At 39.1% G+C, this 19,579-nt stretch overlaps 2 protein-coding genes across 2 annotated transcripts in view; one reads left to right on the forward strand and one right to left on the reverse strand.

Moving 5' to 3' along the window:
• The window catches only part of LOC145490261 (phospholipase A-2-activating protein-like), a 19,141-nt gene extending 17,826 nt beyond the window's left edge, over nt 1-1,315 (reverse strand). The window contains exon 1 of the mRNA XM_081469388.1: nt 293-1,315. Coding sequence (XP_081325514.1) covers nt 293-527 — 235 coding nt within the window. The 5' untranslated portion in view covers nt 528-1,315. The remainder of the gene's footprint in view (nt 1-292) is intronic.
• Nucleotides 1,316-1,862: 547 nt separating this feature from the next.
• LOC145490270 (A disintegrin and metalloproteinase with thrombospondin motifs 6-like) lies at nt 1,863-19,012 on the forward strand. Its single transcript, XM_081469399.1, has 24 exons — nt 1,863-2,302; nt 2,379-2,445; nt 3,511-3,848; nt 3,968-4,154; nt 4,583-4,752; nt 5,349-5,432; nt 5,863-5,987; nt 6,819-6,874; nt 7,630-7,735; nt 8,150-8,284; nt 8,908-9,058; nt 9,464-9,559; nt 9,896-10,044; nt 10,527-10,590; nt 11,050-11,161; nt 11,765-11,892; nt 13,131-13,350; nt 13,997-14,080; nt 14,589-14,755; nt 15,433-15,664; nt 16,287-16,413; nt 16,928-17,138; nt 17,419-17,596; nt 17,989-19,012. The coding sequence occupies exons 1-23, from the start codon at nt 2,201-2,203 to the stop codon at nt 17,578-17,580; spliced, it is 3,273 nt and encodes a 1,090-aa protein (XP_081325525.1). The 5' UTR covers nt 1,863-2,200; the 3' UTR covers nt 17,581-17,596; nt 17,989-19,012.
• Nucleotides 19,013-19,579: the final 567 nt, after the last annotated feature.

The raw sequence follows: 19,579 nt of genomic DNA on the forward strand, positions 1-19,579 counted from the left end.
AAGTTTTGTAAAGAAATCACAACCTATTGTTTAGATGTACACATTATATTATTCATTAATTAAAACTAGCCTATCAGTTTCTCTTCCAGTGCCAACTGACTAAACTGGCTGAAAGCTTCCAGGGGCTTTAGCAATTCCCATAATATTTAGGGTATAGGATTTAGCCATATTTTTGTCGAGTCATGAATGAACGTTCAGAAAAAGGTTGAATCTGTCCAGGCTTTAATCACTTGCATTTAGGCAGAATTTAAAGAGATTAATTTATGTTTCATTTGGAACATAGAGAACATACCATGTGGATATTTGTCTGTCGGAGGAATTGTGCATACGGCAGAAATGAAGTTATTGTGTCCACTGAGAACATGGCGCTCTTCAAAGTCAAGGGTTCCTTCACTAGGAACCCAAAGACGAGCAGTCCTATCTCGTGAAGCTGTTAAGATTCCTCCTTCAGGAAAAACTGCAGGACAAACTGCTCTTACGTCTAGTTCATGACCACGCAGAACACTTCTAAGTTTATAGGATGACATTTTTGTTTTCTCCTTTTCAAACCTCCACAATACGTGACAGTTTGCGCAGAGTACATGAAGTAGACATAAAACCACTGACCCACGTGTTTCGAGGAAAGGTTACAGACAGGTAACAAAATCTAGAGGGGATGAGAGGGACTGGAAAAATTACGAAAGATTGAAAGTTAGTCGTCCATCCAGAACCTGTAGACAAACTTGTGGACAAAACTGTGCCGTAATGTGTAGTGTAGTAAACTTACAATTATTCATATCTGACAGGCCGTTCTTCTACCTTGGATGGAAAAAAAAAAATATATGACTACTGTTGAATTTCTTAAAAAAAAATTGAAAGTAACACTTCTGCCCTTGATTGGACGCGAAATCGCGGATAAACTGAAGCAACCAAGCTCTCTCTCTCTCTCTCTCTCTCCTTTGCCACGAGAGAGACAAATATCGAGGTTGTGAAGCAACCGGAAGCGGAAAGAGTGCGGCGTAGTCCCTTTTGGGGGTGTGGGGTGAGGAGGCATGGATGTGTCCCCTTCAAAAAAAGCTCCGACAAAAAGAAATGGTGTTAATAAAAAAGAGAAAAGGGAAGAACCAAAAACTAAAGAGGATCAAGCGGAAGATAAGGTAGGGCTGTTTTATTTTCAGTACGGCTATGATCTTCTACGATGCTGTGGTTTTAGACCGTAACGCTAATTTCAAGAGAGAGCGCGGCAAACAAACATTCAACTAACGGTGTATTTATTTAAATTAAGCTAATATTTTGTTTAAAATGTGGAAAAGTTGTCGATTTACTTCAAGATTTGCAGACAAAACACCAGATTAACACTGATTGATATGCTACCACAGCCCAAAGCTAGGATGAATTAAAAGATTAGTCATGATTAGTCCGTTAATTCTCAGGCAACGAGAGAAAAAACGCAAAAAAAGCTTTAAAATCACTGTATAGTTAAGTGATCATTACATGTAAGTGGATGTTGCATGTTTGGATGCTGTTGGAATTGAATCGGTGTTCTAGCGGTCAAAGGTACCCGGCATCCTTCCCTACAATAGCTGATTCCCTTTGAAACCAAGGACGGTATTGAAATTGTTTTTTGACGTATTTTGCTCTCATTAATAAAGCAATCGTAATTTTGAGTGACGGCGAAGAATTTTGTAAACCTTATTTTCAAAACGACATTTGTTCTTGAGTAAATATAGAAACCGTCGTTGATCGACTGATGACAAAAACATGTTCATCAGATCATTTTTCATTGAGAATGTTTTCATAAAACAGCGGTTGTCCTATAACATTCAAATTTCAACATTTCAACAAACTCAAAATCTAATCGATTAGAAACGCCACCAGACGTATTTTTCAAATTTTTTGTACACAATTTTAACAGACCGTGACAACATTAAGTATTGCTCAGCCATGCAGTTCATCGAATACAAAAGCTCGAAATGAAAAACGAATGAGACGAAACTACGAAAAGCTTTAATTGAACAATACCCTTTGGAAATTACATTAACAAAAGCCAGTCAAGCGGGAAAAATAACTTTAATAGCTCAAACAACACCGCTGTTTCGTGCAAATAACAATCTCAGCAAGGTCTCTAACGGTCTGACAAAATCGGTATAAAAACGCGTAACTGAACATGATAAATCATTTGCGACTTTGCTCGTAGAAGAATCATCTGCTCGCATAGCGAATGATATTCAAAATGAAACGCTCAAAATTACTGTTAACGAGCTCCGTAATTTTCATTCTCTTTACTTTGTATGTCAAGTACTCTTGTGCGAGGTCATATAAGGTAAAAAATGTTAATAATATTGTTTGATTTCATGTTACGAGCAGTGTAGTTAACATTTTTTTTTATCGCGAAATAGGAAATCCACCATTTGTTGACGGACGACGAAAGAGAGGAGATTTTTGGACATCCATTTGCAGAATATGGTAAGGGCTGTAACAGAAACATTGCTATTACATATGTGGGTTTAATGTACTGGACACCGTTTCCCAATTAAAACACTTTTTCAACCCTTGAATTCAAACAGTTCAGTCAGGGTACAGCTAGCAAATTCATTGAAAAATGTTCTCAGAAACTTAACTTTCTCCCTATAATTTTAACCAGAGTTATGTCTTTTCTAGCTTTCAAAAATTAGATAAATTTAGTGTATTGTTTTTCTGGCAACAATTTTTTCAAATCCACGAACAATCAGTCGGCTTATTTTCCCGCCTAAAACAGTTAAGCAGCATTCACAAGCAACTAACGGTCAGAACTGGTCAACCAATAATAGGACAGGAAAGCTGTACACGTGACTTTGCACATGATAATGAGAATTAAAACAGTCGTTGCGTAATCCAGGCTAACAAACCGTCAGCATTCCGTTACACGTAAACTTAGCATAAAATGTCTGAAGCAGCCGTCACTCGTCACGGTCTAACAGTCCACAACCACATGACGTCGACCATGGCCGTTAAATTTTTCACCTTCTTAAGTCAACCATGAAATTTCTGTAACACAAGAAATTTGAAATAAGGTATTCAAGCGTGTATCTAATGGTTGTCATACCATCAAAATAAGGGAAAAATGCAAATTCGTACAACATTACTCCGGCAGAAAACCGGAAAATGAGTGGAAATTACGCCACTACAATTGTTTGGAAAAAGAAATAATGAAGTCAATAAGTTTAGTAACGTTTTAAAAAGTAACAAAAGAATGGAAAACGCTACTATACAGAGTTGTTCAGATCACCGGTAGAGTGCTGCTATAGGGTCCTATAGGTTTCAGGTATGATTACGTAACAGGTTCAAAATTCACCCTCAAGCCTCGTTTGGGCGAAATTTTCTCAAACGTCTGGCACCTTCGTGTCATTTTCACTTGCAAATTCTTTTCATCTTTGCTGCTTTAAGAATTTGCTCATGATAAAATTTTATCTGCAATTTCAAAACGAGGTTTCCTAATTTTAACTAACTCTACATTTCTGTTGTTGTTTTTTCAATTTTTTTTACCCACAGTTCCAGAGTATGATGTATTGCATCCAGTCCAAGTTGACGCGAGAGGCAGTTTCATGTCACGTGATCTGGCTAATGGCAACGCTCGTCGCAAGAGAGATATCGGTAGCACTGGAGGTTTTAAAGAGCCCGTCTTTTTCAAGCTCTCCGCTTTTGGCCAAGATTTCCACCTAAATGTCACGATCAACGATGAGCTATTCTCGCCCAATTTTGAGATCGAGATTCGCAGCAACGGTTCCTCAGAATTCCATTATGAAATTGACCACTGCCATTACATTGGTCAACTGCTGCCTGCAGAAGGGAACGAGAACAAAGTGGCGGTCAGCAATTGCGATGGATTGGTAAGGAGTTTTGTTTTTGGAAATGTGTTCTCACAAAACACCCCTCTTGAAAAGCTGTATAGCTTAAAGTGGCTACAACTTGTAGTCCGTGTCATTCCTTTTTTCTTCTTTTTCCACAGAAAGGTTTAATTCGCACACCACAAGACGTTTTCGTGGTACATCCGCTACCAGATCGTCTGAAACTGGGGAAGAACAACACCCGCGCCCACGTAATACACAGGAGGTCTTTATCGCCCATGCGTGTGCAGTCACTTGTAGAGGCTCTCGAAAAAGAGAAAAGATCTGACAGCTGGTGTGGAGTGGAAGGTATGAAAAAGAACTCACTTGAACCTTTGTTATTGGACCAAAATTTCCCGGATGTGTCGTTGAATAAATAAGATTTTGCTCTGGTCTTTGAGTTAACCGTGCTGTATATTTGCTCTAAAATAAGCAATCGGAGGAGACAAGCAGTTTTTTCCAACAACTAGAGCAAAAACAAAACATTGACTTCAGCATTTTTGACAGAAAAGGCAACCCTCTCGCACACTTTACATAGAAAATAGTACCCCTCCCACACACCTACAGTAAACAAACTGCGTCCTTTTCTTTAACCTTGGAATGATTATCCCTTAAAATTCTCGGATGAACTAGCCTGAAAAACGTACGCTGATGAGCGGAGCCTTCCCCCTTCAGGGGCATGAGAGAAAAATCTGTTACTCTTGGTGGTAAATGTTTTGGTTCATTTTGTTTTCTAGATGGATCAGCCGTTCAGCAGTCGGACGAAGGCGAGTCCCACTTGAATTTTGCTCGCTCGTCAGCCAACCAAAAGAGAACGATTGAGTCCATGATTGTAGTGGAGAAAATGATGACCAAGTTCTATGGTGTTGATCAAATCAAGAAATATGTGCCAACTATTGTCAACATGGTAAGATAGACGAACAATATAGGATGTCATTTAAGTTCTATTGGTAAATAACTGAGCTACTACGCGCGCTCTCATTGGTCAATAGGTGTGGTTAGATGAGAGTATGTAAACATAGGCTCGATTACCAGCCGCTGTTCGGGAAAGGAGCCCGCTCTCCTCCCCCGAACGTAGACCGGACACGAGAGAGCGGCGGAAATCAAGCCTAATGTAAACACGGTTGTGACGTTTTAGATTCGCGCGTATTTTTGAGAATTTTTTTATAAAAGCAATTGAGCACCTTTCCCATGTTTACGTAGCCTCATCTAAGTACTCGGGGGAGCTGGGAGAATTCTCGAAAGTTATGCAAACCCGAGACGTATTCGAGGGTTTGCATAACTGTCTCGAACTCTCCCAACCCTCCTCGTGCTTAATTAGATGAGGCTATGTTAACATGGAAAAAGTGTTCTTCGCTTAATTATATGTATAGAAGCCACGAGAATGACAAATTAACTTTTGCTTGAAATTAATAAATTAATACGTGGCGCTAGTGATACTGGTTAAAGCAACATGTTAAAAATGTATGAAATGTATAGCACGGGTTGTTTTAATCCCTTTAGGCTCATGGAATTCTGGCAGATGCTTCTATTGGTGCAAATATCAGGTACATGATACACAAACTCTTGATCTTGGAGCAAGACATGGTAAGCTGCTAAGTCCAAGTTGAAGTCTACAAGGGGTCGTTTCATTGCGTTATTCTCTTGTTAGCAGCATAAATAAAATTCTTTATCGCTTAGCTCAGATCATACTACGGAAATCTGTGGAGCCATTCCGCTCCTCTGATAGCTGGAGCTTAACTATCATTTTTTTTTTTTATGACATTTGATCCTCAGCTGCAGCAAGACCCCTTGAGGGGGAGGGAGTACATCCGTTAAGTTTGGATAGGGGTGTGCTGCGAAGGGTCTTTAACTCTGACACTAAAGCAAACGAAAATTGATACTCTATTTAAGGATCAAGAACATCTAAAAACCCTACCCTATCCCACGGCACATACCTATATAGCCCATATATGGGAGTACCCCCACCAAAGAGTAAGTCATAACGTAATTTTTTCTGTTTTGCATTTTCACACAGAGAGGCCTTGTGATCAGCCCGCATGCAGCCAGTACTCTGACAAGTTTCTGTAAATGGACAACAGGACAAAACATACAAGATGACAAGAATCCCCTTCACTTTGACCATGCAGCTCTCATCTCTAAGTAAGATATATAAAGTCTGAATACGAGCCAAGTGGCCCATCAGGCCGGAGCTTGTCCAGGTTTCTGTAGCATTGAGCGACTAGTAATATTTCTACCCCCTAGATGGAATGGTAGTCCACCGCGGGGCTACTCCCAGCATTAAATTCGCCAGTACCCATTGGTGCACGTGGGTGGAGAAAGGTACTGTGAGGGTAAAGTATCTGGCCCAAGAACACAACACAATTTTCCCGGCCGGGGCTCGAACCCGGACCGGTCGATCCGGAGTCGAGAGCACTAACCATGAGGCCACCGCGCCTCAGTTATATGTGTGGTAAGGGTTAAAATTTAGACGGTTTGCAATCTGTTTTCCTCTTCAAAGGCACGAAGGTTGTGCGGGGCGAGATATCAAGACGAGAGGGGATTGGGACGAGGCAGCAGTGCGGCCCTAGTTAAGTTAAGACCGTTGACAACAGCCAACAGTCTAGATCTTTAGAATGAAGATGGGAGTTTTAAGAAAAAATTGAGCCTTTGATATCGCATAGGTTTTAGTGCATATTCCGGCAGATATAAATACAATTTTACATTTTTGCCAACCAAGTTAGTGAGCAAAATACTGCCATTACATAAAAATCAATATTGTTCTCCATCATCCCCGGGTTATTGGGAAGACTGTGCTTGAATAGAGACAAATGTTAGAAAGATGAGTATTGAAATATGAAAGAACTATATTGAACATGTCAGTGCTTCATCTTTACTCCCTTAAGTTTTGTTTTCCCGTCTGTCCCAATAGAAAATTCCTTTCTTTTCATTTTTCTTAAGCAACTTCAGTAATCCATACACGGTCTTTTACAGGTACAACTTTTGTAGAGACAAAAATGCAAGAGCGGAGGACTGCGGAGATATACTAGGTAAGTAGAACGCTGATTTGTGGGTACTCTGACGTAAAAAGTGAAGGTCTCGGCCTCGAATAGACGTCAGAGGCTTAGCTACCATATACTCAATTGGTAAAGGTAGAAAACAAAATAAATCTTGGAATTTGCAAATTTTCTTTGGCCATAGTTCGTTTAATTAGAGAGCCAGTTGACGAGCTAGAGGAGATTTTGGAATGGCGTTACAACTGGTAAGGCCATCATAGATTTTGCAAACGCTGGGCGAGGCAGGTGTTGGTCTCACTCTCATTCTCCTTTTTTTTAAAAAATATCGTTTGTATGGCTTCGAATAGACAGCTGATGGTCATCTGGATGAAGCCTTCTGTTTAAAATCGTTTAAAACCTATGGTTTCCTGTTAGTCTTTTTATAGCGGCCTATGGAACTGACTCGATGCTACAATTCTGGCCTTTTATTATATCAATAGCAAAATTACTTCATTATGATTGGCTGAGAGCAGGCCAATTTTTCGTTAATTCATAATTTGTACTGCAGTGCAAATTAACGCGCCCACATTCACAATTTTCTCAGTCATATAATAAATAAGTAATCGTATGAAAGCTCGAACAATTAAGGATTTACACTACTCGTGATATTTGACAATTCTTTCAAATTAAACTCGCCTACAGGCTCGTGAAATTTTAAGAGAATTTTTCAAATATCACTCGCATTCATACGATTACCTATACTTATAACCACACAACAATTGCTTCACTTATCGTTTTTGCGGTTTTAGGGCTCGCAGACTTGAAGGGAATGTGCAAACAGGACACAAGTTGTACTCTGAACAAAGACACTGGATTGGGAACTGCGTTCACACTAGCTCATGAAACAGCTCATAAGTGAGTCACAATTCTCCAGATCAAGTGCTGTTTTATTTCTCACTAATTTTCAGACACACTCAATCAGTCAGTCAATCAGTCAATCAGTCAATCAGTCAGTCAATCAGTCAATCAGTCAGTCAATCAGTCAATCAGTCAATCAGACAATCAGTCAATCAGGCAATCAGGCGATCAGGCGATCAGGCAATCAGACAATCAGTCAATCAGTCAATCAGTCAATCAGTCAATCAGTCAATCAGTCAATCAGTCAATCAGTCAATCAGTCAATCAGTCAATCAGTCAATCAGTCAATCAGTCAATCAGTCAATCAGTCAATCAGTCAATCAGTCAATCAGTCAATCAGTCAATCAGCCCATCAGTCAATCAGTCAATCATTCCGTAGTAATCTGTTAAATCTTTATTGTTCGTTATTAGTTTGGGCGCTGAACACGATGGAGAAAGCAACAGATGTAACGATGGTGTTTACATCATGGCAACCAGAGCAAGTGGTAAGCTGACAGCGTTTGATTGGTCACCATGCAGCAGGAATTATGTGACAAAGTTTCTGCAGTAAGTTTACATTGACTGAAAAATTTTATAACGTAATGACAGATCATATTTACTCTTTTACAACATACTTAAAAACAAACACAAAGAACGATTGAATTTTGACTAGTTTACGTGAAGCGCAGCTTTCTTAATTAATTTTTACTTTACCAAGTTCAAGAGTACTTAGCTTTCGGTGAAGTATTTCGTTTTGAAAGAATATGGCTTCATGTTCTGAGGTAGCCAAGATGAATGATGAATATATAGAAAAGAAAAAGAAAAACGAAGGCTAAATGCGGAACGCAGAGTTAAGGTTTTTCGTTAAAATTTGGAGTGATCCTCTTCCTCTTAGCTTAGTTTTTCTTCCGCTTTTTACAGACATTGCCCGAAAAGAAGAGAAGAGTACGAAAAAAATTGTAATTTAAGAATTACAATCTATACTGATAAATTTTCTAAGTAAACACTATAAACCTCTAAAATTACTGTTAAACAGTTACAGTCTATTGCTTCTAACCCAGAAATTTACCTTTAAAACTAGCTTAAACTTACTCGATTGAATTAAGAGAAGTCCCCAGCTCGCCACAATTTATCACATTCTTTTAGGGTCGTTTTTAGAACTAAAAGTGCTTATATTTGCTTTCTCTCAGAACTAAACAGTCTGGATGTCTTAATGACAATGCAGAGAACAAAGTCGCTATACCGAAAGGCTTACCGGGACAGCTTTATGATGGAAACGATCAGTGTGTGCGCATGTTCGGTGCTGGATCACGTGTCTGTGATATCCCGGATTTAAAGGAGGTAAAGTCTTGGTTGTGAAATACCGGGGAACTTCGGATAGAAATACGAGTACGAAACTCAGTGCGATTATGACTCCGAGTTGCAATCCACTTACCTTTCCAGGAAAGCCGCCAAACAAAAGATTTAACAAGCAGCAAAGCAGCTTTGCATGGGTGTTATAAACCTTGGATGTTTGCTTATCCGTCCGTTAAAAAACAACAACGTGAAACAACCACTAAATTTAACGTAGACTGAATAAAGGGATCTAGGAAGGTGAATTTTTCATGTTTCCATCTTAGATTTAAACATATTTTCACATTTTACCCAAAGTACTGGAGAAGACTTTAAGATGTTACAGGCTTCACCCTGTTGATCAGTTATGATATGAGTCGGTAACGAAATTAAGCCTTGCCTTTCTTTCAACAGAAAATGTGCGTCAACTTACATTGTGAAAAGCCTGATGGTTACTGCTCCTCGAACGACGAGCCGGCTGCTGATGGAACAAAATGTGGCAACAGGAAGGTACGAAAAAAACCCGCACCTCCCCCAAAAGATTCATTCATTAACGTGATTCTCACTTATCTCACAACACAAACAAGGTTCTGAGGCAGGCCTCATTCAAATTAACAATCTAAACTTTTTCGGTAGCTGGGACCTGAGAAATAAATGTTTGCGGTTATTCGCGAAGAAATAGCTTAAAACTGATAACGCAACTCAGCTCTTATAATAAATACCAGCAGATGGATGGCACAGAGAGAGATGAAGAGAAAGACAGTGTTTAATCTAATTAGTATGTTAATTATTCTTAGAGGTTATTAAATGCTATGTTTTAAATAACTTATTCATGGTTTTCACCAGTGGTGTCGTCGTGGTCGTTGTGTTCCTGTTGGAAGCAAGGGATACCAGGACGTGGATGGAAACTGGGGGGCCTGGAAACCTTGGAGCTCGTGCTATCCTCGCTGTGGGAAAGGGCTTAGTGTGAGAGTACGCGAGTGCGACAATCCTGCGTGAGTGATATATAGCTACAGTATATTAATATGAAATATGATACATGTATCTAAGGGATAAGTACAGATTTGGCAAACATATATCAATGAAGAACTCGAAGATTTTCCTGTTTTTATTTTTGAGATTCTTCGTTACTCTTAATGGTCATGTGGGTATGGCGCCACATACAAAATTGCCGCTTAGCAACGATACTGACGAAAATCGCGGGCTCACTAAATTGCCACCAAAGATGCAGACTTGTAAGATGTGTCAGATGGTTTTCTACTAGGTTAGCATTCCAGCAACGAGGCTGGAACAAAGAAGAACAATTTTCTCCCGTTTCGTTATGTCGTTCTTTTCCCCATCCTTAAATGTTTTTCATCGTTAAATTTTCCTACTTAGTTTTATCCTACTTACCATTCCCCCTAATGTTGTAGAAAAGGCTGTTTAACATTAATAATACAATAGCTTGAAATAAATTCCTTTTATAAATTATTTTCAGTCCCAAGGCAAGAGGAAAACTATGCGAAGGGAAAGGAGCAGAATACAAATTATGTAACAATGCGGTAATTACATGTATTGCAACTTTATTTGTCGCATTTAAATTCAGTTGTTTGCTAAAAGAGCTAGATAGAAACAGACTGGCAATGATTTAAATGAGAGACAGGCGGGTACAACAGTTGAAATAGAAAAGAATACGTGAAGTTACTGCGAACCAAATACACAACATAAAAGTACGCAAGAGCGGAATTCGCTCTTTTGGGTCTCTCTTTTAATCAGGCGTGACAATGAATTGAGCGGGTAATCAAAATGACAAAAAAAAACCAAAAAAAAAAATGGCAGTGAAAATAATACACCAGTGAGGTTTTCATTAACGAAGAACTCGATGAAATGACCTCTCGATAGTTCCTTTTGGATTTCTGTGGTGCTTCTAAGAGGAGAAATATATTAATATTTTGCCTAAGGATCGTAAGTGATTTGTTAAGTGACCGGTTAGACTAATATCAGCTGGATTTCTGTTGCAGAAATGTCAACCAAATGAACATCCAAGGATGAAACAGTGTAAAGACAAAAGAAACGTTCAGTTTGGAGGAGGAGTGACATATAACTGGATTTACGATCCATATTACTCATCAGGTTGACAAATAAATCACTAACCAGTGTATATAGCGCAGTTTGTTTTGCCAACACTTAGTCACTAGTCTCAGTAGTGATTTCCCCAGTAGATAGCGTTATCCGTCCTTTAAGCTGCTGGCGTCAGGTTTTTACGTAGACTTTTTCAAAGAATCAAAAATGGTTTTTGGGATCTCAAACATGGTTAATAAAGGAGTAGCGGTGTCCAATGAGTCCTAGACCTCAGTCCGAGCGAGGACCGAGGTGCCTCACTTGACCTGAGCTACTTATGGTTTACTGTGCTGGTGTCTCTTCCAAGCGAATCTCACCCATTTTCCTTCCTTAAAAGCCATTTGAAAAGTGCAATACCATTTTCTAGTTCGGCTGGTGGCCTGATCGGATAGAAATACGTACAACTTTTTCAAGTCCTCAAACTATACAATCTGGAACCTAAGTTTTTATATTAATTTTCATATCTTGAATCGGGAGAGGTGAGTTACTTTTGGGTGACAGATTTGGCTAATAATTGCTTTCCTTACTGTTACCAAAAAAAAAAAAACGCCCACACATATATTATCTTTTTAAAATGATATACGTACACTACTTATTTCTGGACGCTGTTTTTAGGAAAAGTTAAGTGCGTCCTGAACTGTGCTACAACCGAAGGAGACACCACAACCTTTGGAAACGTTAAAGATGGAACTCCATGCACTGACAAGCCAAACAGTGGCCTCTGCATTAACGGACAGTGTGAGGTAAATATTCTAACTTGGAGCGCAAAAAAAAAAAGCCTACAAGAAGGTCGCTTGTCTGAAGGTTTCCTCGCGTAACTTCTGGGCTAAGATTGAGTTTACTCGAAGGCAAAACAAAAAGCTACTGCCGACTAGCGCTCAAAATGTAACATTTTTGCCAACCGTGGAATGTGGACAAGTGTTTGTCATTTAGTTTGTCTCTGATTTGCCGAGTACTGCTTGGTGTTGATTCGTCAAGCACAGTTATCAACCAATCCGATCTCTGTAAAGTAACGTCATCAGAATGGGCCTGTTTGCGCATTTCCGCTTGAGTCGTTTCTTTTGTGAAGAGAGGAAAGAATTGAGCGAGGGGAGAAGAAGGTCAATTTACTCTGGCAACAATAACGGTTATGGAATTTGTCTATAGCAGATACAGTTCAGTAGTTTCCTTTATGATAAAAATGGGTACAAGAGTTGTAACACTCGAGAACAATACACTCTAACCGCATTGTAAATAGAACACATCGCTTACACCACTTGTTTACAGCTGTTTCAACAAAGGTTGTCCCACAAAATTCAAGCATACGCCACAGTGCTGATTGACCGTGATAGTTTATCGTTGCTTGATTTCGGTTCACGTTGTTTCAGCAAGAAGGAAAGGGAAGCATGAGTACACGTTTGTGTTGTTTCTTTCTATCACGCTGAAACACCTTGCAGCTTCAATCAGACACCTTAGGCCACCAGTACCCATAATACCTTTTGACATTGTCGCGTACGCTTATACGCTTTTGTGGGACAACCTTTCTCAAAACAGCTGTATATTTCATACATGCATAAACTTTATTTAACCACGGTAGAAACAACAGTTATATTACAAGATTAAGATAGGAAAAAAAATTAAAAAATCTGACTGACATGTTTGCCGTGTGGGAGTACGAGGAGGACATTAGGCGATTGATCTCATTTTTAAAGTTAATAAAAGATCTAGTGGCTCTGAACTTAGACGCAATACTATTCCACAAATGTTCCTTACTGTAGCAAAAACTAGGTTTTAAAAAATAACAGAGTTACCATGAACCAAACATGCGAAAAAGAACGCACTGAAGAAATATACTCTTTTAATATTGCGAGACAATGAATAAGCCGGTGGGACAAGCAAAATAAAAATCTGAAGTAAAACTTATACCTTACTGAGACGTGTTTTGAGAGAAAGGAAGAATTGTTTAGGCAGCGATAACAATTGTGTATATTTGTTCATACAGACTGTTGGATGCGATGGCGCAATCGCTTCAAGGGCAAAAACAGACCGCTGTGGAGTATGTAACGGAGACGGCTCAAGTTGTTCAGGGGGCGGTAACCAGGGCAACAGACCAAAACCAGGCAAACGACCCAAACCAGGCAAAAAGCCGAAACCGACCAAACCACCAACGACTAGCGGTCAACTAAAGAAGTTTACGTACGACGAAACACCCGGGTCAGGAGGTAACTAACTGAGAATCATCATCAAAGCTTTCATTTCATATTTGTTTACTTGCTTTTTTAAATAAGTTTTTAATAGAAGTTGTAACAATAGTTAATCGAGATTATCAGTTAGGTTCTTCGGTTCCCTGCAGTTTATAGTTAATAGCTTTTAATTACATCATGAAGTGTCCCAAATTACTAGAGGGGTGTTTTTCTTCACGGCCGATGAAGAAAAACCCTCTCCTAAGCGTTGTTAAATGTCAACTCGTGCTACCTCAGTTCATGTTGTGTCCTGTTAAAACAAAACCCGTAGAATTTTCATCAGGTAACAGAAACGTACTAACGTCTTCAAATAAAAAAAATGAAAACTTTGCATCATTTTTAACGGAAGCGTAATAAAAGGAACACGATTCTTCCAATTTAAATTGACAACTCGACAAGCGCACTGAGATATTGTAACAGGAGACTAACGTAACTGCGTATTAAAGAAAAACAGTTTACGGTATCTGACAAGCTTTCCTGTCAGGGAAAGTAACGAGGGTCGTTACTTTCGGAAGTTTACGGTATTGCTTGACCACTAAGCCTCCGAAGAGTACTCGTTCTCTTAACACTTCCAGCGATTGAGAGTTGAACCCTCTTACGTGTACTGATCATTTTTCCGTTTTAGAGTACGATGTGGTAATCGGTACTATTCCAGCTGGAGCACGAAATATCATGATCGAAGAAGCGACTGCTTCCGAAAACAATTTGTGTAAGTACCAACACAGGCCAAGCCCAGAGTCCACATTTAAAAGCCCATAGAAACTTCCCGGGCGGTATTCAAGAAAAATTTTTTTTAAGGGGAGGCTCCGGCCCGAGGTTCAGCTCCTTACCCTTTTATACACCATTTTGACAGCACAAAGGTACAACTATCGTATAGCTTTTATTGAAAGAGGTACTCTGTAATAAGAACACTGGAACTGCTGTGACCGGCCCGTCTCATGACTAAATCTCCCAAAAAGGAAGTCTTCTACCCCAGGACAGAAAGGAACAGTAATCAGTCTAATGCCCTTGTATAAACGTATAATATGGATTTTCTTCCAATTTTCTTTCAAAGTTTTTGACCTTAATTTACTAAAAAAAAACTTTCGCGCTTTTCGAGGGCCTTTCATTCGTCAATAGTAATTAATCCTGTTTAGCTAACCATTGGAAATCATGTTGCAACTTTGAGCAACTGTCAGTATGCTAAAGAGCTGATGGTATATTTGGTCTTGTTTCAGTTTTGGAGGATGCAGGTTACAATTATATTATTAACTATGATACATACCGCGCTAATTTTGGGCCAAAGGAGTTCAAAGGGGCTGGAACTATGTTCCGGTTCACGAAACGAAACCAGAAAGAAACTATCACTGCTCAAGGACCTCTTAAAAAGAGTGTAACATTACTGGTGAGTACCAAGTGAAACTTAATTAATTAGAAGCAGGGAGGCGTCGTAACTGATTCATTAAAGACATTTGAATTTACTACTATGAAGAAAGTCGCATCTTTCCTATCTATGCCATTTTAAAATTGGCCAAGTGACGACGTCATAAACCTAACGGAATTTTGATCAAATATGGTCAAAAGAGATATCTCAATCAATTTGTAATTCAGCCAAATTTCTCCGGGTGTTTTTACGAGGAAACCAAAACATTGGCCTGATCGCATGATATCAACCCTAACAGGTTTGTCACTATGTTAATGGGAATGATAAATTAAAGAGGTGAATTGTGAAAAGGAAAAAAAAGTAAATTGCAAGCGTAAATGCTGCATAAAAAGGAATTCCGCTCTTCCTTCATTATTTATTTCGTCGCAACCTCATTAAGTGACATTTTGAACTATTGGCTAGTGTGCTATACTCCTGATTACGAAGCTAGAAAAACACCAAATAGAGCGCGTAAATTTAAAATGAAATAACGATGCTTGAAAGATTGGGAACAATGAGAGACAACGGTTTGGAAGGTTTGGGTTAAACTATTCAAAATACACTATATTCGTCATGTTTCTCTTTTAATACAAGTTTAGCCTAAATTAAACTTGTCTTCAAAGCTCTGGTGTGAAGAGGGTTCAATTTTGTCTCGGTAGTACGAAGTGTACGATTATTGGGATAAATACAAAGTGAATTACCAATATGTCAAGCCTGGTGCCCAGTCCACGAGGAGTTTCAGTATCGAAAGCGACTTCCCAGATCTCTTCCGTGAAATATACAAAGTGAACAAAGAACTTAGAGAGGCTGAGGGACAAAGTGAAGTTGAAGAAAGGCCGAAAATGAAATGGATTATGTCGTCGCAAGGATGTTCAGTAACATGTGGCGGAGGTAAGCCAAGCCATTGTAGGCTCTCGTAAATTGCGCGAAATCACTTATATTCGCTATTGACTGAAGGAATGTGCTTTAATTTGGCTGTTTTATAAAGCTATACCACAAAATGTCGATAGTGAACCTTGGGCGTAACTTTGTTCAGAAGACTTTTTTGGTGGTTCTGATGGGGGGCTAAAACTATTGGAATAAATTTTGCATTTCAAGAACGTTTGGGCTCAAGTTTGGAAGGGATGCCATGTCGGAAATTGTCAGGTGCACACAATCTTACTACTGGGTAAAATGCTCTAAACATAACTATATGAAGTGCAAACACGTTCTACACCCTAAGTCTCTGAGAATACTCTTAAGACGTCAGACACATAACAAGCTCTACAGTAATAGACTAATAACGGGGAGAAGTTACATCTTCCTTGAATAGCTATATCTAAATATTAGCCTATAGGATTGTATTTGAAAGGTCTTAATCGAGTGGAATAGATTTGCATCTTTGATCTGGCAGGGCCTGGGGCTTATTCAGGAGATGCAAGCGATGTTTAACTCTAAAATCAATTGCTCATGATTTAAAAAACAATTTCACAGGAATTTGTTACAAATATCCTCTGTCTGTTCATATTTCCAGGAATTGAAGTTATTAGCGCGGTATGTGTTCGTGAGGACGATCAATCAGCCGTCGGAGATCAGTTCTGCGAAGAGAAGAGGCCTGAAGATATAACAAAGGAATGCAATACCCAGACATGCCCTGCGAGGTGAGACTACAGGCGTTTCATATCGGGTGAAGGCCAGGAGTTATTAACTGAAGTATCATTGATACCGACCTTTCTCTAACCAAGCGTAGGCGCAATACAAGGGAAAATTGGCCCGAGGTCTGTGTAAAAAACATCCGAGGGCCAATATTCCCCAGCACGGTTCGAACAAGCTAGGTTAAAAAGTAGTTTATTATATGGCAATCGAAAACAAAAAAATACACGGCTTATGACCATTTCCATGGAAAACGTCTGTATGGTAAAATCTCGACTAAGAAAGAACCAATCAGATTAACGCTCGGATTAACCTCCAGACAACATTGCCATGTAATAAATGTCAATATTTTCGCTAACAATTTTAAGCTGTGGAAGACTTTGTAAATCTAAGAGGAGTCGCAAATGATTGCTTCAGTGATCTTTCTCCAGAGTAAGCGAGCAAAAAAGGCAGGATCAGTAGGTTTTCGCCCAATTCGTTAATTGTTACGACAGGATTCATGTATCTCGATTGTCTTTCCAGGTGGGAAGTTGGTGAATGGACCGATTGCACGAAAAGTTGCAATGATGGCGAGCGCGGCGTCAGATCTCGTGAGGTGTTCTGCGTGGAAGATTCTCAGGGCGTTGAGTTAGAAGTCGAAGACAGCAAATGCAAGGAACCCAGACCAACTAGCCAAGAGGCGTGTGGGAAACAGCCATGCCCCGCAGAGTGGTACACGGAGCATGCTGGCCAGGTAAGCTATCTTTATTAGATTATGATGATGCTTATTTTTAAAACCTCTCGGTTAAAAAGTTTTAGACTCGTCACTGGATAGCATCTGCGATACAGAAAGGACTCAAGTTTGAAATTTGTTTTGAAAGTTATCCTGTCGCTCCTTTGGTTTGGCATTTACTGCTCTCTATATTTCTTCATCACTTCATCGCTTCATAACGTCACTTTTCTTCCTGACTGGAAAGCTAACCACGACACTGATTAACACTTCTGTTTTGTTTTTACGCCATGCTTGTACATAGTGTTCAACTTCTTGCGGCCCGGGTGTTCAACCTCTGACGGTAGAGTGTATAAGAATAAACTCATCTGGGGAGACTGTGACTGTGGATGAAAAAGAATGTACGGACATTAAGCCACCGACTCGTGTGGCGTGTAACGTGGAGAATCCTTGTAATGACCAGTAGAAAGCTGAGGAACAAGGTAAATCTTCTTCACCATGTATGTAGATACTAAATTTCTTAATTAAAATTATTTAGTTGATTGTACGTGTCAGACATTACTGATAAGTTATTATCTTACTCGATATTGTGATAAACGTATGACCTATTTCTGCCATAAATCTACTTTTTTAGGCATATCATTTATTATTATTTTTATACGAAATACTCAATGGATCGAAGTTAATACTTTTTTTCCTGCCTCTTCAGGAGAGATCAGCTTTTTGTTCATCAAAAACTGATTACTGTGAAACAAGCATACCACAATAAACGAAGGGTCGACTCGTTAATAAGCCAGTTCGCAACAACAAACTCACAACTAGTCGATTTGCTTTTACCATTCCCTCGTTTGTTTATTTATTTATTTTTTAACAGAGGTTGAATGTCTGAATGGAGATGGAAGCAGTCCATAGGATGACCACTCTTTGAAGATGACCTTCACTGAAATATTCCAGTTACACTGTTTTTACATAGTGCATGCTGAATTTTTGGTCCAAAACTTTTTACAGCTTTTCTAATCTTTCTGTAATTTATAGTCTTCGTTGTTTTATCCGTTTTGTAAAAACCTTGAAGTTATGATACAATCAATAAGCACTTATTGTTAAAGCTAAAATCAAGGGTGTCGTTAACGGATTATGCTGTTGCTACTGTAACCTTTTCGTAGTCACGAAAATGAACATAACTTGTTTACTATACCTGGGCAGTTGTTCGATATCATTATTATGGAGGAAGTAGCATCAAAGAGGTGCTAAAAATGCTGGAAACCGTTGTGAGCCACCTTAACGTTTTTGTAGAGAGAGAAAGGTCAACGTTATGACTTTGTAATAAGTAATAATACCTGTATAAAAAGACAACCAGTTTTTATCAAATAACTGAGCCACTACGAGCTCTCTCATTGATCGATGGGTGTGTTTAGATGAGAATGTGTAAACACGGTTGTGACGTTTTAGATTCGCGCGTATTTTTGATAATTATTTTATAGAAGCAACAGAGCACTTTTTCCATGTTCACATAGCCTCATCTAAACACTCGGAGGGTTAGGAGAATTCTCGAAAGTTATGCAAATCCTTGACTACGTCTCGGGTTTGCATAACTGTCTAGAATTTTCCCAACCCTCCTCTTGTTTAGAGGAGGCTATATAAACACGGAAAAAGTGCTCTGTTGCTTAAATATTGCCAGTAATGGACAAATTTTGTAATATTTGTACAGTGTAATAGAAAAGTAGCTTACAGGGGTTAACGCTCTTTCACAGATAACGAAAAAAGACAGCCAACACCGGAAAATAGTCCGCTGGTTAGTGCTGATGCCAGAAATAATGTTATTTCAATAAAAGCGTTGTTACTTTGCAATGTCAGAAGTTCCCCTCGTGTTTGCTGTGTTCTGTTTCCATTCATACGGAAATGTTTCCCCGTACAGGTTCATTTTCATGCAAATCAGGGTTTCGCACGGGGACTCGTTTTGAAACAGAGACACAAGGTAACTCGGAAATGGCCCATTTTGAAGAGTGTTAAAAACAATTTTCTGCTCACAGTGTATTAATATTGATGTTTCGAAATATGTTTTCTAGTTGACGTTGCGTTTTCTTGCTGTATTGATATCACAGGGTATCACCAGATCATTTAATGAAAAATGCGCCACAATATATAATCATGAGACCGAAAGTAAATGAAATGCAACATTGCTAATACACTAAAACTTACAATTCATCGTTTAATAGGAGAAATTGAACGTTTGTAAATTTTGGGAATTTAACGGTGATTTGAAAAATATTGAGTCAGGTTTCCACACTGTGGGAAACAAGTCAGGTATTGCCCGGAAACAAAGAGACACATGTGGAAGAAAACGTCTGGCCGACCAACGCTTTTTGTCAGTTTGTTTCCTTCCACCCGGCGCGCGCCAGTTCATTAATTTCACTTTGATTCTCCGCGACTTAAAAGGTTAGAACTTGGAAGCGATTAAGGTGGTC

This window comes from Orbicella franksi, chromosome 1, assembly GCF_964199315.1.
Source record: "Orbicella franksi chromosome 1, jaOrbFran1.1, whole genome shotgun sequence".
NCBI classification, from domain to species: domain Eukaryota; kingdom Metazoa; phylum Cnidaria; class Anthozoa; order Scleractinia; family Merulinidae; genus Orbicella; species Orbicella franksi.

Coding starts and splice junctions, on each gene's coding strand:
- LOC145490270 (XM_081469399.1), top strand. CDS start 2,201: ATGATATTCAAAATGAAACGCTCAAAATTACTGTTAACGAGCTCCGTA. Junction 5,433..5,862: donor TGATCTTGGAGCAAGACATG/GTAAGCTGCTAA, acceptor ATTTTCACACAG/AGAGGCCTTGTGATCAGCCC. Junction 11,162..11,764: donor CGATCCATATTACTCATCAG/GTTGACAAATAA, acceptor CGCTGTTTTTAG/GAAAAGTTAAGTGCGTCCTG.